Source organism: Meleagris gallopavo, chromosome 30 (assembly GCF_905368555.1).
Source record: "Meleagris gallopavo chromosome 30, MGAL_WU_HG_1.1, whole genome shotgun sequence".
Lineage (NCBI taxonomy): Eukaryota > Metazoa > Chordata > Aves > Galliformes > Phasianidae > Meleagris > Meleagris gallopavo.
Window position 1 is genome coordinate 2105167 of NC_139433.1, and position 27989 is coordinate 2133155.

The 27989-nt window shown below is 47.8% G+C and overlaps 1 protein-coding gene across 2 annotated transcripts; it reads left to right on the plus strand.

Moving 5' to 3' along the window:
• Positions 1-712: 712 nt before the first annotated feature.
• Positions 713-27964, plus strand: AP3D1 (adaptor related protein complex 3 subunit delta 1). Of its 2 annotated transcripts, XM_085211981.1 has the most exons (32): positions 713-1079; positions 8005-8100; positions 8742-8822; positions 9511-9591; positions 10830-10937; positions 11276-11405; positions 11887-12026; positions 12298-12371; positions 12818-12867; positions 13782-13831; positions 14208-14256; positions 15078-15223; positions 15643-15791; positions 15878-16108; positions 16844-17075; positions 17261-17406; positions 17542-17683; positions 17959-18030; positions 18986-19061; positions 19210-19409; positions 19998-20071; positions 21432-21636; positions 21756-21818; positions 22411-22512; positions 22882-23031; positions 23168-23215; positions 23572-23761; positions 24337-24425; positions 25079-25164; positions 25579-25700; positions 25962-26041; positions 26215-27964. In XM_085211981.1, the coding sequence occupies exons 1-32, from the start codon at positions 984-986 to the stop codon at positions 26308-26310; spliced, it is 3654 nt and encodes a 1217-aa protein (XP_085068107.1). In that variant the 5' UTR covers positions 713-983; the 3' UTR covers positions 26311-27964. The 2 variants fall into 2 exon arrangements, with proteins under 2 accessions (XP_085068107.1, XP_085068108.1); XM_085211982.1 differs by lacking the exons at positions 713-1079; positions 8005-8100; positions 8742-8822 and having other exon boundaries at positions 9521-9591; positions 10900-10937.
• The last annotated feature ends 25 nt before the right edge of the window (positions 27965-27989 follow it).

The following is a 27989-nucleotide window of genomic DNA, read 5'->3' on the forward strand; positions in this document are numbered from 1 at the left end:
GCACGAGGAATGCACGAGGGACGTGTTGCACAAGGGGTACGGTGGAGAAGTGCTGTGGGTTCTATGGGTCAAGAGCTACGGGACCACGAGAAGGAACGGAATATTTAAGCCCCGCACCAGCAGAGGTCCCTCCACCCCAGTGAACCGGTGCTTCTGGGGACGCCGGGCTGCCAGTAAGAGTCCGTGTTGGAGGTTATGGGGCGGGCACAGCGATAAAATAAACGCTTCTCCGTTCCTACGGCTGAATGGCCCGAAGAGGTTCCGTTAATTATTTCGGGAGGTCGGACACGGAGACGCGAAGGGATAACGCCGCCATCTCGGGGGCGGCCGCGGGGGGAGCGGGGCCGAGATGGCGGCAGTGGGGGCGGCCCCGGGGGGGTGGGACGAGGGGGAGCGGCTTTGAGCCGAAAGAGGGGACGTGGAGGGAGGTGGGAGGGGGTCCTTCGCTCAGAGGGCGCAGAGCAGAGCTGCGGGTGCCGCCCCGCGGGAGGTGCGCGATGCCACGCGTGGGCCGAGCGGGGAGACCGAGCCAGCGCGCCGCGCTGCCACGTGGGACTGCCGGTGGGCGGGACTACGGAGTGGGCGGGGCCACGAGGCGGGCGGGGCCAGCGGAAAGCGGCGAGACGGCGGTCAGCGGAGGGCGCGCGGGAAGCCGCGTGGGCGTGGCCAGGAGCCGGTGGGCCGTCCGATAACCGGAAGGGGTGTGGCCACACGCGGGGCGTGGCCGAGCCCTCAGCTGACCGGCCGCCATTTTGTCGGCATCCGCAGGCCGAGCGCAGCCCGCTGCCGGAACCGGGGCCGCTCCCCTCCCCGCCCCGCGCCGCGCCGCGCCCCTCATCTCCACACCTCCCGCCCGGGATGTGAGCGGCCCGGCCCGCCGCTCTCACCCGGCCGTAGCGCTACTAGGAGCCGCGGCGGCTCGTCCCGCCGGGCACGGCCCCTCCGCGCCCGGTTCAGGCCCTCGGCCCGGCCCCGCCGCCGCCATGGCGCTGAAGATGGTGAAGGGCAGTATCGACCGTATGTTCGATAAGAACCTGCAGGACCTGGTGCGAGGGATCCGCAACCACAAGGAGGACGAGGTGAGCGGCCGCCGTGCGGGGGGTGGAGGAGGTGGGGAAGGGGCGGCCGCGCCCGGTTCCGCTGTGCCGCTCGGCCCGGCGCGTTGTGAGGCAGCCGCGGATCCGCGCTGTGCTGGGCAGGAAGGCCGCGCTCGGCCCAACTCGGCGCTGGTGGAACTCGAAGCACGGAATGCTTCGGGTCGGCGCTCCCAGCTCGGCTGCCTGGGCTTTATCCAGGTATGGGGACCCGCAGCGCTGCGCGGTGCCGCTGCTCTCCGGGTGCAGGATTTCCTCTCACGTCTGGCTCAAATCTTCTCTCTTTTACTTCAGAGTCATTCCCCTCTTGTAACGCGCTCTGCCTGCATTAAAAGTTCTTCTCCTGCTTGAGAGCTCCTTAAGGCTGCCTCTGCCTAGAGCAGTGTGGCTCTGTCCCTCTGAGCGTCACACACAAAAATGTGCCGTCTTCATCTCGAGGCAGAAAGCAAACGGGCACGTTGGCTGTTATTCTCTGTTCTGTTAGAGGCATGTGCCCAGCAAATTAGTATAGGTTAGATAATTACTCATTAGGAACATGCTGTGTGAGGCTTTCTGCATTGACTTTGTAGTGTCATAGGTTAAGTGTTGGCCTTGCTGCCTGTTGCTTCCCAATTATGTTAATTATCAGGTAAACGGTCACACACTGGTGTTGCAGGATTTCTTTGCCTGCTGAACTGAGGTGCAAACACCACTTCTGAAACCGCTTGATCTTTCTGATGGCTTTTAAGCAGATCACTGTGCACAGGATGAGGCGTTTGCTAGCAATGATACCTACAGAACCATTCTGGCTGCTAAGGTCTGTGTGGTTCCCTGCAAACCACAGCAGGCTGGAGGGGCCTGGAAGCAGATTGTTATGGGCTGCTGAATGTGCTGTTATACTTGAAGCTAGAACAGGTAAAGAGGCCAGTAGGCACTTGCTGCCTTACACTGAGCTCAAAGCTGATGTGTCACCCCCTGTGTAAGCAAGAGGACGATGTCAGTGACAGGTTTGGGTGGTAACGTGGAGCAGTTCATACAGTGCTGGCTCTTCTGTTTGAAAGCTGGGCAGTAGGTATTCATGTGATGAAATGTGTGTCTTCTATAGGACTGTGTGTTTTGGAATCCATCAGAGCTTTTGCTTCAGTGGCAGAGAAGTGACTCTGGAAGCACAGGGCTGTTCCTTCCTGCAGCTCTGGCAGCTCATCCATTGCTGAGAAGCTGGGCTTTGGTTTGGTGCTTCCCAGGGAGTGGTTGTGGGCATCTAATCCTCACAGGATGCTACAAGATCAGAATGGCATTTTAGAGGAAGTAGCTGCCAGAAGTCTTCCTACAATGCTCCTGTTGTTCACTGCCTAGTAAGTGTTGCTCAAATATTGAATGGAGTTGTTCAACTGACCTGCATATATCATGAGGTGAAGATCGGAGCCTGAGGCATGCTTTGTCCCATCCAGAAGAGTAAACTTGTTTAAAACAAACAACATGCTTTGGTGGCAGGGCTCTTAGCTGCTGGATCTCAGCTCAACAAGAAAGAAAAGTCTCCAAAAGAGAGGTTTAATAGTAGAATTAAAATGATGCTGGAAGAACCGAAGGCACATCTATGGTTTATTGTTCTGTTTGAGTGATGCTTTTTGTTCTTAAACCTGACAGCTTCCCATCCCTCTGCAGGTGCCATTGCAAGCTTTGCTATTGTGCTGACGTGCAGAGTGGCTGTCGTTCAGGGTTGCATGTGGTTCTGCACAAGCAGTGGAACTTCCCAGCAGGTTTGCTGCATTCCAGCTTGGTGCTCATGTGTTCCCACAGTGCAGGTGCACCCCCAAGCCCAGCTGTGAGCCTGAAGGAGCACTGCCAACTTTTTGGCAATGCTTGAATTGTTTTCCTCAGCTCCGTAGAGGAGCTGGGGGTGATGAGCCCTTCAGCTCAGCTCTTTGCTGCAGAGTGCTTAATTACCTGTCAGAGACCATTTTAATTTTAGGTTCTGAGCTGTATCCGAAGCTGACCCATTTATTTGGTGTTTCAAATGTTGGAATGGAAGCGTTGGTGTTCTGTGGGAGTGGGACACCCCGAATTAATGCAGCCACTGCTCAGTGCTGGTGTTCCCATCTCAGGGAGGCATGGAGCTGACCGTGCTCCTGTGCAGCAAACGCCAGCATGGATGGCATGTCATAGCATTGCTGCATGGACCTCCTGCTTTAACACATCCTGCTTCTCAACACTGCATACAGATTCTTTAATTCCTGCATTGTTTCCTGGTGCAAGCTAAAAATCTGAGGAAAAGCCAAAACTGCAAGGTACCCTGCTCTGTGCTCCCAGGGCCTTCCTCTGCTGTCTTTCTCTTTTGTTTGGAAATGGAATCCTTTTGGCTGTGGAAGCAGTGAGTCTTTATTGGCGCTGGTGTGGTTTTGTGCCATGAGGAGCAAACAAAGGGTGTGCTGAGCATTCCAGGGGTGTGCTGAGCAGCTCAGAGGTGCCTGGCACAGGAGGCTGGTGGAACCCTCACTTCTGAGCGGCTGCTGCCTGAGGACAGGGAGCTCGTGTTGCTGCAGAGCCTGCCCTGCTAAGCACAGGGATGCTGCTGCCTTTGGCTGCACAGGTCCTGGCACTTCTCCACTGTGTTTTCAGATTCAGTCAGGTAGGAGGAGCTGTGAGGGATCTTCTACAGTCTTCTGTTCACAGCTGCTGAAGCTGAGCAGCAGCTAGCACTCTGGCTTTCTGGCAGTGTGGCTCCTGGCTGCTTTTGCAGCAGTAATACCTAAAGGCAGAGGAGCAGGGCTGGAACGCAGCGGGCATTTTGAGGAATGCTAAGAGCACGTTGGTGCCCAGTGCTGAAAAACCCACTTGAGTGCTGGGCGGTGCAGCTTGTCAATGGCAGACAGCACTCTCATCACTGCTGCTCCATCACTCGCTGCTTGTCTTGTGTGTGGCGGTATCTCTGAAGGGAATCCATTATTCCAGCTGCTTTGGAGTGGCTCTGGAGTTGTATTGTTCATTCTTCATGTGTGTGAGTTGCTGGGAAAAGGCAAAGCAGGCGTGGGGACGGTGCACAGGAGAGGGCTGGGCGGCTGCGGTGAGCAGCGTGGCAGTGAGAGCTGAGCCAATGGAGCAGGGCAGGGGCTGCACCTCCTGCGGGGCTGGGGGGAGAAATAGCATTGCAGATGACTGTGTTTCTTTGCTGCGGCTGGGTTTGATATGGCTGTCTGTCCCAGTGCTAGCACAGAAAATGGGTCCTTTATGAGCAATGGCCGTGTTGGAGGTTGTAACAGAAGCTGCCCAAAAGCTGCGACTGTGTGAGTTTGAGGGATATGCCAAAACCTTCAGGTTTTTCATTTAGAAGCACTCTTTGGTCCTATATCTGTAATGGAGCTTATCTTCATCAGAGCCTGAAATTCTTCAGAGGGAAATCTGGAACTGACAGCTGGAAAATGCACTGTGAAGGTGCTCTGCAGCTCTTTGCACGGCGCTGTATCAGTAAAGGTGGAGTGCAAGCCGTGTTCTCAGAGCTAAGCACTTCTATCTGTTGCATCTCTGTGATCTTAAAACTTATTTGCTCGTGTATGTCTTAGCATAAACCCTTGAGGGCTGTTTAATTGCTGTGTAATTAATAAAACTGTCATCAGACTGGAGGCATTTCTATTAAGAGACTCTGAAATAGACCGCCATGCACTACTTGCTTAATCTAAAAGTAAAAAGTTTCAGTGATTTTTATTGATTTATGAAGCAGTTTAGGCCAAACTTGCTGCGGCTCTCCTGCAGGTGGGTGTCTCAGCTCAGATCTCCCTGGGGTTTGCAATGTCAGGCCTCAGTGGCACCAAAAGCCATTAAACACTCAATCCAAGTGTCACGTTCTGTGCTTTTTTTCTTTTATTCTCTTACATTTTGTCTTATCCCAAACTACTTCTGCTCTGTGGTGATAACTGCATCCATTGCAGACGGCATCTCGCTCCCTCTGGTGTTTGCTGTTAATCATGCTCATCTTAAAACCCTGTATTTAACCCTGAGAGGACAGAACAGGCAGGGAGTGCTGATGATCTGTGCTCTGATCTGGTGGGAGGCAATTTGCTGCTGCAGTGGCTGACAGATCTGAGGCTGCTGCCCAGGACTCAGAGATCCAGCTGTGTTTGATTTCCTGGGCTGAGAACACAGGAATGCTTTTCCTTCCTTTCCTCCTGCATTTTGGAGGTATCATCCTTGGTGCTTGATACCTTTGCACTCGGTGTTGCTTCTCACACTGGTTTTGGTGTTCCTGGGGCAGTTTGGGGTCTGGCACGGGGCTGTTAAGGATCTCCTCAGGCTCAACTGGGTAACAACAGCTCACATTCATGGCCTTTCTTGGCTCTTCACATTCACAGCTCCACAGGGGCTGGAGGGGAGCTCAGGAGATCGAGTTCTGCTCTCTTCCCCCATCACCGTGTGCCCTTCAGCGTCGGGCTGCTGTTGCTGGGTGCTCTGCTGTGCTGACACTGCCTCTGCTTGCTCTGAGCACAGCAGCAGCACAAGGAACTGCTCCCTTGGAGCTGCCTTTAGGGCAGCCTGTGAATACCTGAGCTGCAGGGTGCTCCTCTGCTGGCTGTGAGCAGTTGGGTCGCATCCCAGGAAGGCTTTGGGTGAAGCAGTGGGTGTAGCAGGGAGCTGGTAATGGAGAGATGTATCAATTCAACACCATGAGCTGCTCAGCACAGAGCCAGGTGTTTGCCTTCTCCATTCCTTTCTTCAGTGGTTCTGGAAAGCACATAAGGAAAGACTGAACCAGTGCCATCCTGGGAAGCGTTTCTTCACACCGCACTAAGGAAACAGACATTAAAAACACTTAAGCAAGGACTATCAGTGAATCAGTGCTGGGGAAAATAACCAGCTTTTGGTCTGTTTCACTTTCCAAATCTCCCCCCCAAGTATTTGGGCCTTGCTGTGTGATTGCAATGCCTACAGCTATGCGAATGCTTCCTCACTGCGTGCTGTGGTTGGGTGGCTCTGTGCACCTGGGCTCCTTTTGCCATCAGCTGTGGTTGTGAATCTGGGCAGCTGGATTTGGGGGGAGGTGAAGTCGATGTGTTCCCTTCATGCTGCTCGTGAATGGCAGTGCTACTCCAGGGAGATTAACAAAAAGTTAATGCCTGCTGAGCCTTTAAAGCTTTCTATTTATAGGGCCTCCGGTTTCTTGTCCTTCTGCAGGATTTGGTGTGCTGCTATTGGGAAGGGACTTCGTTCTGCTCTTCAAAATGCCTTATTTCAGTTTCAGATCTGTTTCTGAGCTCTGCAGTGCGCTTTTTCCACCCTCTTTTAAGGAAGTTGCTCATTACATCAGTCTCATTTGTAGATGAGGTTTGCCTGTAGGTTGCAGGGGCAGCTGGATGTGGCTCTACTGGGGTACATATTTAATATCTGTGCTATTTTTTCAGCCCTGTGGTCATGCAGTGCTTTGTCTGAGAGGATCTTGGGAAACTGAGGGTGACGTTTAAAGAAGTTGGGGATAAGAGCTATGAGAAGTGACAGGAACACTTCCTGGCTGTGTGCATAAGGATTGAGAAACTGCTCCATAGCACCCAGCATGAAGTGCTGGCCGGGCTGTGCAATGTGATAAGGGGTGGAGGGTTGGGTGACACCCTGCTGCTCTTTGTGTGCATAAAAAATTCAGGGCTGGAGGGTTGGGTGACACCCTGCTGCTCTTTGTGTGCATAAAACATTCAGGGCTGGGTACAGTGCCTTTGTAGATCAGTTGCACATTGCCTCTGTCACACTTTCAGCATCTCAGATCAAGTGTGCATTTCTTCCTGCCAGTTGTCTTTCACATTAAACGTGACTTTAAGCTTCCCATGGGAGCTGCCTGGGCCTGAACCGCCCCCAGGCCAAGCATTGAGTCCCAAACTTCTTTTTCATGGGAGATGTCACCCATGAAGCTGCTGTGTTTGAAGGCAGTGCTGCTCCTGTTGGCCGTGAAGTCACGGTGCTGGGATCAGCTGCAGCATCTCTGTGCTCCTCAGGCCCTGCGTGGTTGCTGGTGCTGCCATGCGCTGTGTGTGAATTCTAACATTCTCAGCTTTGAGCAGCTGGATGCCACGGCTTGTAGGTAGGATGGAGCAGAAGGCCAAAAAGCAGTTGGGATAATACACAACACTTAGTGCAGAGGGTCGTCTCATTCAAAAGCAGGCTTGAGTGCTGAAGAATCCCTTTGGTGGCTGGCAGGTGCTGCTCTCAGGGCAGAGCTGTGCTTTGGGGTCTCCTCCTGCTCTGCTTCCTCTGGCAACTGATGTATTTCTCTTGAATGATGAGTGCAGTGATGCATGGGTGGCTTTTTAAGGAGACATTTAAGTCCTCACTTTTGTTTGTATGATTTCTGTAGCAGATGCCTTCGGTGCTTCAGTCATAATTAATTGTGACCAGAAAGAGTCTGAGTTAAACATCCTACCAAAGTAAAATCTGCACTGATGGTTTCAGATGATGCTTTTGCCACATCCCTCCTACAAGCACAGATGTGGCTGTTTGGAAAGAAGTGAAAGGCCAAACATTAAATGTAAATGTTGTGACGTTTGGTTGTGATTTACTGACAAAATCAGACAAATCTCGAGGTGGGAAAACCACTCAGGGTTCTCACACTGGGATGCAGTGGGCATCTGAGTCTGGGGTAGGTGGTGTGTGCAGCATGTGCAGAGGATGGGTAATCTGATGTCACCTGAATGTGTGGGCTGTCTTTGACATGGTGGGGTGGGAGCAGGAGGGAAATGCACTGAAGAAACACCTGGGTGTACTTTGTTTCATAATAAATAGCACTGCTTCTTGTTAATGAAAGCTTCCTTTGGAATTAAGTCCTTATCTAAAGGCTGTGTGTGAGAGAGGTTTGGTTCTTGCAGATCTCCACTGCTTCCTCCCCACTGACTGCTGGAAGCCTACAGAAGGGAATGTCCCTGTTAAACGAGCAGCACTTCTTTGTTTCCCTCAGGCAAAGTACATCTCCCAGTGCATCGATGAGATCAAGCAGGAGCTGAAGCAGGATAACATTGCAGTGAAAGCAAACGCCGTCTGCAAGCTCACATATGTAAGTGCCTCGCTGAGATGCGGTGCCATCACAGTGTCACTTCTCTCTTGCTGACTAGCAGCTGGCCTCTGCTTGGGCTGTGCTTTCGTGGCAGCTCCACCCTGGAGGCACGTGCTGCAGGTGGAAGTGCTCCCGCATGCATCTCTGACATCAGTGCCTGCACGCTCCTTTCCATTTCTTGTGCTGGCACTGGTGTTTGTGTGACTTCATCTCACTGAGCTGGGTCAGCAAACTGATCTGTTCAAAGCTAATCCAATAAAAAAGTAGTTTTCAGCTGGACAAAGTAAGAGCTTGTAGCTGCACGAGGACTTGAAACTGGTGTTTGTTTCTCTCTGTGCAGTTCTTTGTGGAGTGGGAGAACTGCTAAAGAGTGACTTTTGTGATTCTGTTTAAAAAATAACACAGTGGTGCCAATCCAACTGCATGTGTAGAACCTGGAGCTACTGCCAATTAGTTCTACAGCTTCTGGTGGAACTTCTGGGTAACTTCAACTCCTTGATGGCATAGAGTGTAACGTGGGGCTTGGTCATGAGGTGGAGATGTATTATTATTTTTGGACCCTCGCTTCATCTTTCTGAGCTCTCCTGATTGATTCTTTGAGTGTAGTTACAGAAATGTCACCTTGGCTTCTCTGCTCACAGTTACAGATGCTGGGCTATGACATCAGCTGGGCTGCTTTCAACATTATCGAAGTCATGAGTGCATCCAAGTTTACATTCAAAGTGAGTTTTCTGTTTAATTACAGCTGTGCAGACCGAGCTGTGTCACTACTGTATTTAATGGATGTGTTGATGTATCATCATTAGGTTTGATTTCTTTAGGAAGCAAAGCAAGTAGACTTTCTGTAGTACGTGGGCAGTACTTGTCCTGCCACCACAGGCTTTTCTAGCAGGTCTTAAACAGCAGCTGCCAAACTTTCTTGCAGAAAAGCCAGGCTGTCGAGTTTTTGTTTTGTTTCATGAAGGCCACCTGAGATTCCCTGTGATGTATTCCATTGTGCAGTTGCTTTGTAACTGCTCCTGAAAGGTTTGGTCCAGTTCCCAGGCTGGGCTTCCATACCCAAAAGTCAGGAATGGGGGAGTGTGCTTTGTTTGGAGTGCAGCACAGCCATAATAAATATTCCCCGTTTCTCCTAATGACAGTCCTACTTTATCTCTGCATCTCCTTGGCCATTAAGTCTGTATATTCTAAAGAAGGACAGGAGATGAAGCTGATTTTAATATCCTAAAAGAGATGTATTACAACTGAAGATGTCAATTGTTAAAAAGAGTTTGTATCAGGAAACTATAGAAAACTGCCATACCTCTTCTGTTATGCAAACCCAGCGCCTGTTTTAAACAACTGGTTGTTCTTGATCTAAACATCTCTAAACTTTATGTAATGCCTTTGTGTCTCCTTGCCTTCTCACAGAGGATTGGGTACCTGGCTGCCTCTCAGTGCTTTCACGAAGGGACTGATGTCATTATGTTGACAACCAATCAAATCCGGAAGGTAAATTCTTGATTTCAGTTCCTGGTTTCTTCCTCTTTGTATTTTAAGAGATTATACAGGATTTTATTTATTTGACAAGAGATACACTGAAGTAGAATTCTTCTCATGTGGTGCACAGTCTTCACACAATCTGAAGGACTGATGCAGTCTTAGGAGTTCTCTAGGGTTCCCTGGTGCTGCTTCATGCCAACTCTGTGTTTATTTGCTTAAAAAGCCCAGTGGGAAGTAATTCACCCAGTGTCTTTCATAAAGCCTCAAATTACAGCCATTACAGTTGGAAAGTTTTGTTGCTCTTTAAGAAGTAAGCTATTTGTTCTCAAAGTAGAATCTAACTTTCTCCCACCTGCCAAAGGTTCCAAAATGAGATGCATGTGGCACAGAGCCCTGAGGGCCTGGCTATGTTTAGCTCTCCTGACGTGGTTTCTTTGCACATATGACTCCACAGTGTTAATTCACATAGTCCAAGAGCAAACCCCATGCTGTTCCCTTCATATCTCTGTTTCCCAACAACTGCAGCTATGAATTCATCCTGTAATGCTCTGTCTTCCACGAGATCCAGCTTTATAATCAACATCTGAATGCACTCAGATATGACTGTTAATATATTAAATGCACCAGGCTGAATTTTAGAAGTACTTTCTATCCTCTACAAAACAAGTACAAAGAAGCTTGACAAATGAAATGTGTTCTACACTCTAGCTTGAGTTCTGTCTTTTTGGGCTGAAAGCCATGGTGCTGCCAGCAGCTTGGAAGGGAAGTAATCTCCTTTCTTTAATTAGGTTAGGGCACTGTTCTGTGCTCATCATCAGAGCTTGCCCTGTGAGGCTGCTGGTGGTTTGGCTTTGACTTAACAGGGTTAGTATTTAATTCCTTTTTTGTTTTTTTAGGCTTTTAAACATATTTGTGATCATGTCAGAGGTTTTAAACAATTATTTGCCATTTCTGAAATAGCACTGAGGTATGCTGTCTCTAATTGCTTTTATGATGCAGTCACCCACCTATTAATTACAATTCCTTGTGCTCATTATTCAGTGCCACAGTAGCTGTGTTTTAGCAGGTGTTGGAGGAGACTCTACTTAATAGAGTCAACTTAATACTCTATATAATAGAGTATATAAATATTCCCATGGAATAGAAATAGCTCTGCTTCCAATCTGACTGAATGAAATTTGTTTGAAGAAATATTTCTCAACATCCTTTGTGATCTTAAATTTTTGAGCCTGTTTTTCCTTTTTTAGGATCTGAGTAGCCCTAACCAATATGATACAGGAGTTGCACTGACTGGCTTGTCCTGTTTTGTTACTCCAGATCTTGCCAGGGACTTGGCAAATGACATCATGACCTTGGTGAGTCAATAAGACTAAAATAAACTCCTTCCTCTACTTAAACGTTAAATTGTTCGAATCTGTGTGATTTAGAACTGCTATATGTGAAAAGTGATCCTCTTCCCTTGTGAGCCCCTTGGGCAGCCTTTCCCAGTTAGTTGTGGAGGTTTCCTTGGTTGTTTCTCCTAGTGGAGGTGATAGATGGCAGCCCAGCCCTCCACACTGAGCTCTGGAGCACCAAAGTAGCAGAGTCACCTGTCAGACAGTTTTCAGAGAGCTGGATAAGGACCCGGGGACCTTGAGGAGAATCTTAGAAATGTCCATTTGTAAGAGCCTCAGCCCAACTGTTTCGTTCACAGATGTCTCACACGAAGCCTTATATCAGGAAGAAGGCAGTGTTAATCATGTACAAAGTGTTTTTGAAATACCCAGAGTCCCTCCGTCCTGCGTTTCCTCGCCTTAAAGAGAAACTTGAAGACCCAGATCCTGGTGAGTGGATTTCAGTAACTTCTCTTCCAAAACATCTGAAGTGTAAATGCTTTTCAGGCTTGTAGAGAGAAGAGTATGTGAAAAATACCTAAATAAAGCATTTTAAAGAAGCAAATGTTTTGAAACACTTGCATTAGATTATAAGGTTTTTCTTTTATCTTAATGTTACCTGTGTCCCTCAGATGAACTATCCACAGTAAGGAGGGAAGGAGAATGGCAGTGTCCTTTCTGATGCTGATCACAAGCCAGATATCTGGTAGCTTGCTAACAGTATTAGAAAGCAGCCAAAATTAAACATTCTTCCTCAGTTTGCTTTGCATCTGTATGTTTATTTTACTGCCTCACCTTCAGTAACGAGGCTGAGCCTTTCCTTGCAACACCCAGATCTGCATCATGAGCTGCCTTTGGTCTGAGCATTCTGCAACAGAAGCTTCAATTACACTTCAGGCACTGATGATCTCCTCTCCCTTCTGTTCCCCAGGTGTGCAGTCTGCTGCAGTAAATGTTATCTGTGAGCTGGCTCGACGCAATCCCAAAAACTACCTTTCCCTTGCTCCACTGTTTTTCAAGTTGATGACATCCTCAACCAATAATTGGGTTCTCATTAAAATTATAAAACTGGCAAGTATTCCTTACCTGTGCATAGAGGATTGAGATCTTCCTTAGATTATGTTGAGTGTGAAAACACTTTACTTGCTTGGAGGCATTGTTACCATTAAAGCTGAGTGAAAAAGAAACCAGGAATCTCTTCTGTTTTTGTCAATGTAACCAAAGACAAAAATATTTTAGGATAAGCTGATTAAATGTAGCAAACTGCAATTTAAGGAGTGTTTTTGTACTGCTTGAAAACAGCTGTTGATTCAGTCTCTTGTCTGCACTTTTTTTTTGATAGTTTGGTGCTCTTACTCCACTAGAACCCAGACTGGGGAAGAAACTGATTGAGCCTCTGACCAACCTCATACACAGGTACTGCTTTGTTCACCCAGGGTTGGTGAAGTGCCTGTTGGGTGGGTCACTAAGTTTGTTTCCTGATGCCAGATGCGTTGGCTTTATGCATCAAAAGATGGTGATGTCAAGGCTATTTCTTACAAAGCTGAGTGAGACAAACTGCCATAAGACATGTAGTTGGGTGCCTGACTGCCAGAGTGTGGGTTTCTCAGGAGCTTGTGTGCTGTGCCATTCTTCATTCATCTCTCCATCTGCCATTCCTGAGGTAGGCAGAGGGTTTGGTTTGATCTTTGGATGAGATTGGTTCACTGCTTTGTAACCAGTACTGAGACTTGGGCTAATTGCTTCCTGGTAGTTAATTTCCTGTGTAATTAAAGTTGTTAACTAGCTCCAAAATATCACTAACAACTCTAAAAAACGTGATGGTTTTATTCCCTATTTAAAGTACTTGATTTCTGTTTCAGCACCTCAGCCATGTCTCTCTTATACGAATGTGTGAACACAGTAATAGCAGGTGAGAACTGAAATTTGTGACCTAGAAAAGAACACAATGAACTTTGTCGTTAGTTAATGCTATTTAAACCTTTTCTAATTTATTGCATTTTATAACTGAATTAAATTGCTTGGCAAACTTTCCATGTTCTGTTTCAGTGTGGGGCTGTAACTGAAGTCCTTGGTTGTCAGCAGATGAGGCTGAGTTATTCCAGCTATCCTCTGTTTGCTGAAGGCTAAAATAAAGCAGCAGTTGACAATGAGTGATTATTTATATTAAGCTCCTAAGTGCTTTTAGAACTGTGAATCGTGCCAGCAGCCATAAAATGGCAAATACCATCAATTCTTCATGGAAAGTTTGCCAATGTTTGCTGATTTGAGGAAGTTAACAGGATAGGGCCACCTTTCTGCTGCGGGTTGTGTGCTGCTGGAGCTTCCCAAACATCCAACATAGTCAGCAGTGGGAGCTGACTTTGCCTCAAGTCTCTTACTGACTTGATGAAAACTCCAATTTAATTACAGTAAACTCCAGGATCCGTTGCTGCACCTGATTATGTTAGGGAAGTGCTTGCTGAGGTTCATCTGTGTGGTTGCTGGTGACGTATTTACAGTTGTGACTGCAGCAGGATATCACTAAAATCGTCCTTAATGAGAGCACAGTGTGACGTAAAGCAACTCCAACCTGGTTTCTGCTACAGCTCTTTTTACAGCTCGTGCTTTTGTTTCCATCCTGCCCTGCAATTTATTGCTTTCCTAAAGTTAGATGAAACTGCAGTGTGTGGAAGGGCCTTCTTTCTCCTCCCAAGCTGCCCCAAAGCCCCAGCAGGCGAGCAGCAAACAGGTGCTCAGCTTCCCCTGTGGGCAGAGCTGTCTGTTGGCCTTTGTGATGCTCAGAATACAGCAGTGCTGACTGAAATGTGTGCTTATGTGTTTCAGTTCTGATCTCTCTGTCCTCTGGGATGCCCAACCACAGCGCCAGCATCCAGGTATGGCACGTCTCGTGTTCTGCCCTGTCATCCCAAATGTGGTGGGAAAATGAGCTTGTGTTCCTCTGCTAAAGCAGTAGATAACTCTTGCTTAGGAGGAGTCCTATAGACTGAAGCATTTCCTGTGAATTCTGTTCTTCCTTTGGTTTAGAAAGCAAGTTCTTCTCTTCTGAAGATTTTCTCACTTTTATTCAGCTACTGCTATTGATACATCATGAAATCTGCTTTGTTTTGCAATCAGTTCATGCAGCAAGACTACTAGAGCCACAGGCCTTCCTCAGAATGCTTCCCTGTGTGCTCCTGCATGTAAATCAACTTCATGAAGAGTTGTTTTAATGTAGACCTTTAAAGCTTGGCCTTCTTTCTTTCCTTCCAGCTTTGTGTACAGAAGTTAAGAATATTGATCGAGGACTCTGACCAGAACTGTAAGTATGGTGCTTGTCTTCATGGCAGCTCTGAGCAAGCACTCACAGGGGAGAAATTGCAGCAGTCTTAGTGCAGTGAGCTGTGTCTCCAAACATCTTGTTCAGTATTACAGAGCTGTTATGTTGTAAACAATTGTTGGGTCTGTAATGTGGAAATAATTTTAGATAGCGAGCTCTTGTAATGAACATTCTTTTAACTAAATGAGATGATTTATTACTGCAGCTTATGGTCTACCAAATCTAAAACACTTCTCTTTCCATGCTCTGTGCTTTCTCTTTTAGTGTACCTCCTGCTTGGGAAAGTAGTGAGGGCTGTTCATGTAGTCAGAGCTTTATAGTAAAATATAAGAATACTATTTTTTTAAATGACAACAAAGAACATTGGAAAATCCTTTTTATTTCCTGCCAAGATTTTTAATTGTTTTTTTTTTTTTAATCCTACTTTTTCTCCATGGAAAATGGATCTCGTTCTTAATACATCAATCTTCTTAATACTCTTTATGCTGTGCTCACCCTGCGATGCCAGCTCTCAAAACCCAGGGGTCCTGTATGAGAAATACGTGTTTTGATATCAGTGGTAGAACTTGGAGTGTGAAAAGGCAGTGCTCAGTGTGTGCAGCCGTGGCCCCACGCGTGGGACTGTGACATTAAGGAAGGTCATCTGTGATGTGCTGGTTTTCAGATGTGGTTCATCCTGGTCACAAACACTCATTTGAATTAGGAAGGTTGGTGTGAGTAGAACCAGCCAATGTCAAAACTTCATGGGCAACAGCAACCAGTATTTCTATATTTGGAAGGAAGTTTTATTTTGTTTTTCGCAGTGAAATACCTGGGATTGCTAGCTATGTCCAAAATCCTGAAAACACATCCCAAGTCGGTTCAGTCTCACAAGGACCTCATTCTGCAGTGTCTGGATGACAAAGATGAGTCTATCCGACTCAGAGCTTTGGACCTCCTGTATGGCATGGTATGTTTCTGCAGGTGTTGCTCTTCCAGCCTCTATGACCCTTTAGTTAGGAAGCAAATGGTTAAGGAAAACATGCAACTTTCTTGTCCACCCTCCCTCATAATGGTCTTTTGGTAATAACTGCCTCATCATTAAAGCTATACCAGGTCTTTTATTTGTAATAAGAGCTTTAAATGCTTCCATTCCAACTGCAAGAACAAACCTGTAGTGACAGCACTTGATCTCTGAAAGGGCTGTGGTTACAGTTTGTGCCTTTCATTCAAGAGCCTGCAAAACTGGGGCTTACTGGGGTGCATCTGGTTTCTTTGACACAAAAACTCAGATCCATTGAGGAGCTAGCATCTGCTTTAATAGAACTGGAAGCACTTGGTACAGGAAATACTTTTGAGCCAGCACTTCAGTAACAACTCCTTCAACAGGTATCAAAGAAGAACTTGATGGAGATAGTGAAGAAACTGATGATCCACGTGGATAAAGCAGAAGGGACGACGTATCGGGATGAGCTGCTGACTAAAATCATAGACATCTGTAGTCAGTCCAATTACCAGTACATCACCAACTTTGAGTGGTCAGTGTTTTTTGTGTCAGCTTTGAGACCATCAGCAGTGGCAATGCAGGGACATGATGAAACTGTGTCCCTTCCACTTCCTGTAGGTACATCAGCATCTTGGTGGAACTGACTCGATTGGAAGGCACACGGCACGGGCACCTTATAGCAGCCCAGATGTTAGATGTAGCTATCAGAGTGAAAGCTATCCGTAAGTTTGCAGTTTCTCAGATGGCCATGCTTCTGGACAACGCTCACCTCATCGCCAGCAACACCCAGAGGAATGGGATCTGCGAGGTGCTGTACGCTGCTGCCTGGATATGTGGGGAGTTCTCTGAGTAAGTGTGTGATCACAAAGCCTGACACACTCAGACACGGATTTGGGCCACTGAAAAGTGATTTCTAAGATGTTCTTCTCTCAAAATACACTCATTGTTCCTAGCAAAAGGATTGCTTCTTTCCCACTCCTTCATACCATAGCAGTTCTCAGCTGTTTGTAGTCAGGACAGATGCTTCGTGTTGAATATCTGATCTTTCTTCTGCATTCCTGCCTGCTCAGGCGTGGCTGTGGATATGAGCAGTCTTAATACAGTGCAGGAGCTCTTTAATCATTGTCTAACCCTATTGGGTTTTTTAAAACCACAAACACTGCTGCAGTGAACTGTGTTCTGTGCAGTAAGCATTGCCTACTAGTTTGTTTTTCTTCAGTAACTAACTAGAACCTCACCGACGTGAGCAGTGAAGTGCAGGATGGCAGAAGGGGCTGCTAGTCCAACATTGCCAGTGCAAATGGCACTTAAAAGTGCAGTAATTAGTTAATGGAGAAAATACTGCACTTGTAGAGGTGGAAGCCAAGCTGTTTCCCTTCTTCTTTGAGAAGATAAGGTTGTAAACTCGTGCGTGCCGTGTTACTGCTGTCACTTGGAAGGAGAAAAACACAGGCAGCAATGATGGTGTATGTAGCCCAACTTGTCTTTATTTGTGCTGCAGCTGAGGTGTCTGAAGAATTCTTAAGGCTGACAAAAGTGCTGAAGTTTCTCCATTGCTGTCTGATGTCAATTCTGTCTTTCTAGACACCTGGAAGAAGCAAATCAAACATTGGAAGCAATGCTGAGGCCTAAAGTTACCACTCTACCTGGCCACATCCAGGCAGTTTACGTGCAGAACATGGTGAAGCTGTATGCGTCCATCCTGCAGCAGAAAGAGCAGGCTGGGGAGAAGGAGGCAGCTCAGGAAATCACACAGCTGATGATTGAGCGTTTGCCTCAGTTTGTGCAGAGTGCGGATCTGGAAGTTCAGGAGAGGGTAAGAGAACAAAATGAGGCCATTCAGGGGACACAGCTGGAAGAGGTGGGATGGTGGTCCTTACCTCCCTGATTGCAGCAGTCAGGGCACTTACCTTCAGCTGACTTTCGTTGGAGTGTGAGTGGGGACTTCCTGGTTCTGTGTTTTTACATCAGTTCTGAAATTACTTCTGTGTTTGTTCTTAGGCTTCTTGTATCTTGCAACTAATAAAATATATTCAGAAGCTGCAAGTGAAAGAAGTGCCTGTAGCTGAGGAAGTAATAGCCCTGTTTGCTGGTGAGCTGAACCCTGTGGCTCCTAAGGCACAGAAGAAAGTCCCAGTTCCAGAGGGGTAAGGTTCCTTCTCTCATGCAAAGCCTCACCTAAACTGCTTAAGCCTTAAAGTAAAGCTGGGATATGACTGTAAACCCTGAAGCACTCAGGGGTACTGAATCAATCTATTTGTGTTTACTGCAACTCTTACCAGCTTGGACCTGGATGCCTGGATCAACGAACCTCCATCAGACAGTGAGTCTGAAGATGAAAAGCCCAAAACAATTTTTCACGATGAGGAGCAAAGGCATTCCAAGCCCAGGCATCCAGAAATGGATGAAGAAGAACTGGCCAGGGTGAGTGAGTTGTTAAAATGCTGTTTTGCACATAATTTAGTGGTAATGTTGTCAGAGTAATATAGTTGTACAGTAATAATGGTACTTAAAGTTATATCCTAGTATGTCTCTTGACTCAGAACAGTTTTGTCATAAGCAAGCTGCTGTGCAGTAGAATTTTTGCAAGTAGGTAATGTTCCAAATATTATGGGAGACCACATCTTGCATTCTGATGCCTTCTATGTCTCTTTGCTTGTAAGCAAACATTCTAACCACAGATTCTCTTTTCCTTCTAGCGTCGAGAAGCCCGGAAACAAGAACAGGCAAACAACCCCTTTTATATTAAAAGCTCTCCTTCCCCACAGAAGGTGAGTGAGTGAGTCTGATTCAGTCTCTTGTTGGCCTCCCATACTGTGTCTCTCTGAATGCTGGTGCTGCAGCTCCCCTTTGGGGCACTTGTGATTATTCTCACTGCAGTTACAATCACATAAGTGTGGTGCCTGGAGTGACAACCTGCAGCTGTTTTTGAGCCTTCTTTCTGTTGGAAAAGCTTGCAAATGACTAAATGTCACCAGAGCAGCCAGCTCTCCATGGATTTCCAGTGGACCTCCAGTTTAAAAAGAGTGCTGACTGTCACAGCTTCCATTGCAGAGAACCTTCTTGCAGAGAGCAGTCTTGGTTGAGTTGCCATGGAAAGTTCACTGTTTGGATTTTACCAGTGACTCCTCAAAAGCTGCAAAGACATTTTTCTTCTTTGCCTGTATGTCACAGAGTCCTGTGCAGGAGTTTGTCCCACTCTGGGTGCTGCTTTTGGCATTCACCTTGAAAGGCACTTCATTAAGTGCTGGGAAGACTGAGCTAACACCTTAAGGTCAATAGTTATCCTTCATGGTCCTCTTAAAACACGCTGCATGTTTGTGGCTCAGGTCACAATGGGCTCTTCTTGCCATCCCCTCCAGGGAGAGTTCTTTTATTCCTTCAGTGTCCCAAAGATTGCCCTCATTCTCCTCAACCTAGACCTCAAAATTCCAGTGGAGTGGCAAATTTTTACTCATAAAGCACAAACCAAAAAGTCTTTGGAGTTGCAGGAAGCCTTTTCCATGGCAGCAGCCGGGTTAAAGCACTGGAGCTCAAGGCAGGATCTTTTATAACAGCAAGCAGTTGGCTCTAACATACAGCCAGCTACCAGATAGGATTTAGCACCGAGCTATTCCATTCCTGTCGTTTAAAATGCTCACTTAAGGGATTAAACAGCCTGCTGTTCAGAAATGTCTATTTATATAGGTCTGGCAATGCTCACAGCATACACTTTCATTTTCCCAGCGTTACCAAGACACTCCAGGTGTGGAACATATCCCTGTGGTCCAGATCGACCTTTCTGTCCCCTTGAAAGTTCCAGGTAAGTGCAGCTGACACTGCAAATGAAGCGCAGAAATTCAAGCAAAAGTGATAACGTCAAATTCTTAAGTATGAGCAGCATACATTAATTAGGCTCTAAATTGGCTCTGTGATCACGTGCACTGAAAGCAATTTGGCTTCTTCTGTAGGAATGCCAATGTCTGACCAGTACGTGAAACTGGAAGAAGAGCGGAGACATAAACAGAAACTGGAGAAGGACAAGAAAAAGAAAAAACAGAAAAAGGAAAAGAGAGGGAAACATCACCGCCATAACTCCCTGCACACAGAGAGCGAGGAGGACATCGCTCCAGCCCACCACGTGGACATCATCACAGAGGAGATGCCGGAGGTCAGCTGGGCTCTGTGCTCTTGGAAGGCAGCCTCCCCCAGAACTGCAGAGCTGGTTAAGAAATGACTGGTGGAAATGGCCCTAAACTGTGCTTTGCAGGGGGAGGAATGTCTTCTGCAGGGGAAGTTGTCTTTTTTGTGCCCTGGGCTATTAAAAGAACAGTGTGCATCTCTGCTATGAAAGCAATGCTGTGCAAACAGTTGCTTTGTTCATTATGCTCTGCTGCTTCACTTGGACGTTGTCTTGCTGTCTAGTCAGCAGATTTGCAGCTGATTGCAATTAATTGCACGTGCTAGTGATGTGATCTGTGTTTGTTCCTAAAACTTCTGCTAATCAAAACCAAACAGCAGCAATTCAGATCCTGCAATTTGGGAAGAATGGCTTTCTGTTCTAAATTAGTCTTGTAACGAGATGCTGTGTTAATGTGTGCTGCTGTTAAGACTTGCTGGGCCTGACTGCAAGCTGCCCTGCTCTGTGGTTAGCAAGCTTAAAAAGCACCAACAAACTGCACTGGGGAGTGTAGAGCTTGGTTTAGAAGTTGCCCAAGGTCTGATTTGTGAGCTGATGGTCTCTCTCTCTCTCCTGCAGAATGCGTTGCCCAGTGATGAGGATGACAAGGATCCCAATGATCCGTACAAGGCACTCGACATAGATCTGGATAAGTAAGTTTTGTGTGTGAACTTAATGACAGCCAGAATGCAGGAGGGCTCGGCTGAGGCCACGCTTACCAAGGCCCTGTCTGCAGTCCAGTGGGTGAAAAGCCCTGAGTCTCTCTCCACCCTTCGATGTGACTGTAGGTGGCCATTCAGGTTGGGTTCCCACTGCAGTGTAGATGATAAAAGCTGAGCTGCTAAAATACTGGCAGTTTGGGGAGGGTGGATAAAACATTCTGTGTGGCTGGGTCCCAGCAGAAGTGAATGTCTGAGCATTTGGGGGCAACTCTTTGATTCGGTGTGCCTTTGCACTGAGTGTGGTCTGTGTTCATCTGTGTTCATCTCAGACCTGCTGTGCACAGGGCAAGGCTGCGTGCTCTGTGGAGCTTCAGTGCAGTGCCACTGTTGTGAACTGTTGTTCTAATCTGATTGGGCTTCTGTATTGTTTTCATCTGTTCTCTTTCCATTTCACATGAGTCACTGTGCTCTCCTGTCACGTTTTCTCATGTCTGTGTCCTCTCTTTCCTTCTGTGCTTGCACTGCTATGTCTGTCACGCTCCAACGCAGTCTGGTTTCAGGGAAGCCGTCCAGGTAAGACTGTACTGCTAAGTGCTTCACCTTCTTATCTCAGCTTGGTTGATTTTAGTGGATGGCATAAATACGTGAGGAGTCACGAAGCTGTTGATATCAGTGAGCCTTAGATTTGTTTGGGTGTTTTCCTTGCTGACCTTCAGCAGTGACGCCACAGATATCTTTCTGAGCTGATGCTTGCTGCTTACACATAAAAAAATGAATGGTTAAGCAAAAGCTGTAGGAAAGGAAGCAATCAGTTAACTTTTTCTCTTCTAGAAAGTGTTTGAGAGTGAATAAATTTGTGGTGCTTTTTCCCGAGTAATGGATTCTGGATATGATGTAAATCTGAACTGCTGGTGGTGCTTTCTGGAAACAAACACCTGAGCTGAAGCACAGCTCTTCAGTGTCACAGTAGAGCACAGCTTCATAGCATCAGCTGCCAAACATTTTGCTGCTTAAACCCAAACTCTGATCAGTGATGTGTTCAGAGATAACACCACACTATGTGCCTTTCTGTAGGGTTACCCACAGGTCTACAGCTGGCACCTGGGTGACCAGATGTTACCACAGGCTTCAGTCTCCTTCAGAACATTGCTCAGCTTTCTAATCTGAGAGCAGTGACTGCAGGGACTTAAACCTTACTTTTGGTCCACGTGCGTGTGCTGATTTAGATTTGGGGTCCAACTTGTAAAAGGCAAAAAGTAACCGGCAAGAACCAGACTTTGTCTTGGAAGCAGAGAATCTGAGTGAAGGGAGTCTGTCCTTGCAGCAGGCTGATGTTGTGTTTGTATCTCAGACCCTTAGCAGACAGTGAGAAGCTGCCAGTGCAGAGACACAGGAATGCTGAAGCCCTGAAGACGCCCGACTCCGAAGCTCCACCCGTAGAGAAAAAAAGCAAGAAACCCAAAAAGAAGGAAAAGAAACACAAAGAAAAGGAGAAGGACAAAGGGAAGAAGAAGGAGAAAGAGAAAAAGGTAGTAGAGGAAGAAGAAGAGAAAAAGGTAATTTGAGGCTTTCTTTTACGAACAGCTCTTATGCTCCATATCTTCTGCTGTGTTTTGTGCTTGTTGGTTAGGGGTCAGAGGCACCATGATGACTTCTGTCTCCTCTCTGAATTCAGGAGGAAGACTTGGATTTCTGGCTCTCCACGGCTCCACCACCTGGCTCTGCTGCCCAGCCACAGGTAGACATCACACCGTGCCAAAGGACACCTTTCTTACAGCTGCATCTCAGCTGTGATAGCAGTGCTTTGTCGCAGTGCAGGAGGGAGGGCTGATAGGTTTATGTACCCACTGTGCTGCTGTGAGGCAGTGAAGCTGCGTCCCCAGTTCAGACACTGCTGTGGGAGGCTCCAGTCTCACCACAGTGCAGCTCAGTGGAAGTAAATGCAGATGTAGCTGCAGGCTCTGTGAGTGTCGGTGTTGTTAATCTGTGGTTTTAGTTCTCAGTGTGAACCAGAACCCAGCAGTATTAATAGGGGTGAGAGACCTAGTCTGAAAGAAAAACTACCGAATTTCTATGGGAGACTGCAGGAGAGATGGAAAACAAGGAGTTGATTCCCTGCAGGAAGTCTTTGCTGTCCTGTCCTCGAGTGATCTTTGGCCAAGTTTCAGCAGCATGAAGTTGATGCCAGCTTTGATACAGTGTTATTGTAATGTAACTTCCTGATAACAGTTCGGGAGGAGGGGGGTGTCGCTGTCGCGGTTTCTATTCTGGGATTCAGCTGTTTCAACTGTGTTCCATTAGTGTCATAATCCTTCTGATAATCCACTCAGAGCGGGCCTCAAGCGAGTGCTGCTGTTGTGTCTGAGCCTGAAGGGGTAAAAAAGGAAGAAAGGGAAGAGCAGCAGGAAGAAGAGGAGGAGGATGAAGGCAAGGTAAGCAGTCCTGAGCGGCTGACACCTCAGCTGTGTTCTCCGGTGTCTCCTGTTCCACCTGTCCAGGTGGAGGCCGGCGATGCAGAGCTGTAGCGGTTGTAAAGCTGAGCTTCCAAGCAGCTGAAGATATTTGGCCTTCTAATCCCAGGCTGCTTTGGGCTCTAAGGCATTGGTGTTGGAACTGAGAGCAAGGTTTAGCACAATGATTGCTGGGGTGCAGGGAATGAAGGCTCTGTTCTGGGTTTCTGTGGGGTAGGAGATGCCAGTTGTGCAATGCAGGGCATCAGTGTCGGCACAGCAGTCGCTGTAATGGCTAAGAATGTGTGGGTTTCTTTAAGGATTTGGTTTAGTTTCTCGTTGTTCTTGTAGAAATCCTCCAAGCATAAGAAGAAAAAGCACAAGAAAGAGAAAGAAGAGAAATCAAAGGATAAAAAGAAATCCAAAAAGAAGCATCACCACAGCGAGGAGGAGATGGCAGAGTCTGTGCAGAATGGAACACTAGATGATGAGCCACTACCAGTGAGTAGCTGTGTGCTGGCAGAGCCCAGCTCTGGGAGGAAGGCAGAAGCTGAACTGTTCTTTGGGGACGGAGAACATCAGCTCTCCTCAGTGAAACCAGCCCTCTGTAGTGTGACTGCCATCTGTTTCTTTGCAGCCCATGTCCAGCTACCGCCTTCTTGCTGAAAACCCATACATTAAAATGGTGAGTTTGCTGGCACTCAAATCCAGAGAATTTCTTCTTTTGTTCTTTTTTTTTTTTTAAGAGAGGGTGGTACTGCAGCTTCATCTAGGCATTTAATAGCAAATAATTTGAATCCCAGGAGGCAGATGCCTAGGGGGGCTCTGCTCTACGCCCCTTTGGTTGTCCCTTTAAAAGTTGTTCAGCTGAAATGTCTTCCTGCTCCTTGCAGTACTGTGGGGCTGATCACCGAGCTTTCTGTTGTCCCGTGGCTGCACTGACTCGTCTTTGAAGCTTGCCATGTGCTGCTGGTGCACTCTGTTGCTGTGCTACACGAAGCTTCGGAACCTTCCCTATGATTTTTCTTTCCTCACTTGCAGACCTATGATATCCAAGGAAACCTGCAGAACGACAGCCAAGTGACCGTCTCCGTTATCTTCGAGAACAAAAGCACTAGCTTCCTTAAGAGCATGGAGCTCAATGTCCTGGACTCTCTCAACACTAAGATGCTCCGACCAGAAGGATCGTCGGTGCACGATGGGATACCTGTGCCCTTCCAGCTGCCCCCTGGTAATGCACGGCCTCGCTCAGTGTTCTGGGAGCGCTCCTGGTCCTGCGCTGCCCTCTGCTGGAAAGAATTGTTTGAACTTCTTGCTGTTTTTCCTTCCAGAAAGACTCGTCTTTCTGCCTGGGTGTTCGCTGGGCTCTCACACAGTTGATTGTAGAGGATAAGTCTCCCTACAGCAAGGCTGTAAATGCAGGTGGTTCTGCAAATGCAGGACTGGGAGTGCAGCTGCCAGGGTTCCTTTTTCAGGCTGGTACACCTCTAAATGTGCATCAGCAGGAATCCCCAGTTCAGGAGGTGTTTGCTGTGAGGTTTCAAATGAAAGAAGATTCTGATTCCTACCAAGTGCAGCTATCAGTGCTGCCTTCCAGATATCCAAGGGTTTAGTGCTGTAACGCTATCAATTCAAAGAAGGGATTGTGCACATCACACTCTTCCAGCTACATGGAAAAGTTGCAACTTGGTTCAGAAATAGTGGGTCCATAAAGCCGAGCTGCTGCTGATCAGTTTGTCCTAATGATTGCATAGAGATGGATGCAGTTTCCTTACCTGACTTCTTCCTCTCCTTTCTTTATGCCAGGAATCTCTAACGAAGCCCAGTTTGTGTTTACACTTCAGAGTATTGTTATGGCTCAGAAGTTGAAAGGAACGCTGTCCTTTATAGTCAAAGTAAGTGCAGCTTTAAACTCTGTGCTTCTGCTTCCTTTGGAACTGCACAGGGGAGCTTGACTGGGGTGGAAAGCACTGCTTTAGAGCTTCTCTCAGGCATCATTTCATCTCTGCTGCACCAGCCCATTCTGTGATGTGAGAAGTATTTTTATGTGACATCTCGAGCCAAGAGTGCCCCGAGTGCTGCACAGAGCATGTCCTGAATTGTCATTCCTGGCAGTGTGAGCAATGCAGCCCGAGACACTTACTGCCCTGTCAGATAGGAAGTGATGCGTCTGCCGGGGAGAGGAGGGCAACCAGTTACAGGAGAGGCAACTCAGAGTGTGCTCTGCTGTCAGTTGGTTAGCTGGCACAAGGCTGAAAAAATAGTAATGAGGTAACATTAATAAGGTGTAATTCAGCCAGACTCAACTGGAAAATAGAGCTGGGTCTGTTCAGCTGTGTTCCTTACCTGCTCTGGGTGCGTATATTGACTCAGCTGCCCAAATCTGGTCCCGATGGCCATCCTCACACTGATCCTTCAGGCCCACTCAGCTTTTATCAAGGGGAGCTGAGCCTTAAAGCCTCATCTGTGCCTCGTCGGAGGTGGGGGTGGTGCCTCCTCTCGCTGCCTCAGGGCTCCCGTTCATCTCCTTTCCTTTGACCTGTTGCAGAATGATGAAGGTTCAACCCATGAAAAACTAGATTTCAAATTGCACTTCAGTTGCGCTTCATACTTGATCACGACGCCTTGCTATAGGTAAGTGCCACTTAGGGGCACCTCCCAGCACGGTGCTTCTGCTGCCATGTGGAGCTGAGCTTTGGCTGCAGGCTACGGCTGCAGGACACAGCATGGTTTTGATTCTGGCTGCTCGTGATTGGTTTGGTGACAGTTGTGTCGTCTCTCGTAATGCCTGCCTGCTGAGATACATCCACTGATGTGCTCCAGGCGGTCCTGAAGGGGCTGTGTGCCGTGCAGGCTGTGTGGCAGCAGCTCTTGTTGATGCCATAGGGCGCTCTGATGCGGTCTGAGGAACGGTTCCCACATTCCCTGAGAGCTCAGCAATGTGCACCCATCTGCATCCTGACGTGTCTTAGGGTCTGCGTGGGGCTGACGTGGCAGATCTCGCTCAGCTTTGTGGCCCAGGGACTGACTTGACTTCCTGTATTGCAGTGATGCTTTTGCCAAGCTCCTGGAGTCTGGAGATCTGCACATGAGTTCTATTAAAGTAGATGGGATTAGCATTTCTTTCCAACATCTCCTGGCAAAGATCTGTTTTCATCATCATTTTTCAGGTGGGTCTTTTGCAGAATCCCTGTCAAAATTCCGTCTTTTGAAATCCTGCTGTGTTTGGTGAGCGTGAATGAATTGCAGAGAGCTGGTTCTGAGTTCTGCAATGCTTTTGTATCCTTGAAACGAGCTCTGCTTGGCTCTCTGGCCCCTCCAGCAGAAGTTTCTGTTCCTTGAGGCCAGACAGCAGCAGCTCCGTTCCACTGAAAGCAAACTGTACGTTAAAGAAGTGCTCTCACTGAGTGCCAACTCTGCTTCCTCTGCAGTTGTGGAACGTGTTGATTCCTGTGCATCCATGTACAGCCGTTCTATCCAAGGCCATCACGTCTGCCTGCTGGTGAAAAAGGTGAGTGTGTCACAATGCTCTGAAGTGGGACCTGAGAGGAACGGGGTCCGTGGCTTCCTCATCTCATGGGAGGAAGGGAAATTGTTGGTGCTGAAATGGTGACTGGGGGGGGGGCAGCAGTGGATACCAACAGAACTGAGCCTCAACCCACGGATCTTTTCTTCCTCTTGAAGGGAGAGAACTCTGTGTCCATAGATGGGAAATGCAGTGATCCCACCCTGCTTAGCAACTTGTTGGATGAGATGAAAGAGACATTGTCCAAGTGCTGAACGTTCATCCAAATACCCCGACTACGAGAAGCACCTGATGTGTGACGACAAGCAGACCCAAGTGTTAAGGTTCCTCCCTCGTACGCATGTACTATCCTGGGGCACGTGCTTTTCAGTTACCTCCACCATCATTTGCAGTTTAAGCATTTTAAGGCTGTATGTTACCTTTTCATTTTGAGACTTTTTACAAACTGTGGTGTTAACCCTTTCTAGCCCAAAGAGATCCCGGTGACGTGACTGGAGGGGGGGGGGGGGGGTGCTATTTATTCAGCAGCTCACGGTGATGCTGTGACCATTTCCATCTGATGGGGCACTGAGCAGAACTCAGCACTCAGCGTTGCTGTGCTTCTTACCAGGAGGGGCTGGCTGTGCTCAGCTGCAGAGCGTCTTCAGGGCTGCTGTGGGTGATGTATATTTCTAGCAGAGGCTGATGCTGGACCTGACGGCCTCTTTTTTGTTGTTTTTTTTTTTCTTAAATGTGATGATGATGATGATGATGATGATCTCAAGATCCATTGCGATCAGCTCATAAACATCCTCTGCCTCTGAGCTGCTGAGCTGTGTGAGATGGGGATGTTGGTGGGTTCCTGTCGGTGGTCGTTGCCGTGAGCCTTAACCTTGTGGGGGGTGGGGGTGGGACGCAGCGCTGCTGCTGTCTGCTCCCACTGCTGTCCCTGCAGATGGAGGCTGTCGCTGCTCCATCTGAGCTCTCTGCTGATGTATTCCGAGTCCACTTCAATTTCACATTCCTGACAAGTTACGGTGTAGCAAGAAACTGGAAATCCAGAGGGGTTTTTTCCTGCTTTTCTTTCACCATCTTCCTCCCAGAGGCTGACCAACACCGGCGTGCAGAAACAGCCCTTGTGCGACTCTGCGCAGCCCTCAGACCAGCACTGCTCCCCCCGCAGTGACAGCGCTGTGCCGGGGGGTGAGGGGATCTGGGGAGGAAATCAAACCCCTTCTGCACTAAACCTCGTGGCATCACGGACTGGGAAGGGCTGTTTTCTGTCCTTTACAGATGTGTTTAACTGATGTCCCCCAAAGTATCGTGCTTCTTTTTTTCCCAGCTGTTGTGGTTGCTGTTCCATACGCAGCAAACAGAACGGTTTTGCTTTGAGGTGTGGGCTGAGATCCATCGATTGCTGTTCCCAGAACTCCCCCAGGGAGGAGCTGAGCCGCTGCCCTTCCAGCAGGGAACAGCACGAAGCGTCACCTCCTCCCTGGGGCCAAGGTTGAGCACACGAAATGTGCGCCGCCCTCCTCACGCTTCACTCCTCCCATGTCAGTGTTTGCGGACGGGCTGTGGCTGTGCTGCAGGAGCAGCTGTGTGCAGGTCCTGGTAGGGCTCAGCCCCTGCTGAGGCGGCTCCTGCGTTACAGACTGAGCGGATCCCACGTGTCTGCCAGGGTGGTGTTCCTCAACTCGTGTTTTTTTAATTCATGGATGAAAGCTGTCACTTTAGCATGTAGAGTCTCCTCTTACAGAATCCCGTGCAGTGATTCTAGAACTTTGAACCTGTATGATGTGTTACATTCACAAATTTATTTGCTATCAACATTCCCTTAAAAAAAAAAAAAAGAGAGAAAAAGAGAACATACCACAAGCTGCTGTAATGATTTTGTGTCGAGATGATCCAATAAACTTTCAAAACAAAGTTAAATCGTTTTGGCTTTGTTAAG

Coding starts and splice junctions, on each gene's coding strand:
- AP3D1 (XM_085211981.1), top strand. CDS start 984: ATGGCGCTGAAGATGGTGAAGGGCAGTATCGACCGTATGTTCGATAAG. Junction 22,513..22,881: donor AGGAGGAGGATGAAGGCAAG/GTAAGCAGTCCT, acceptor TTGTTCTTGTAG/AAATCCTCCAAGCATAAGAA. Junction 23,762..24,336: donor GCCCTTCCAGCTGCCCCCTG/GTAATGCACGGC, acceptor TCTTTATGCCAG/GAATCTCTAACGAAGCCCAG.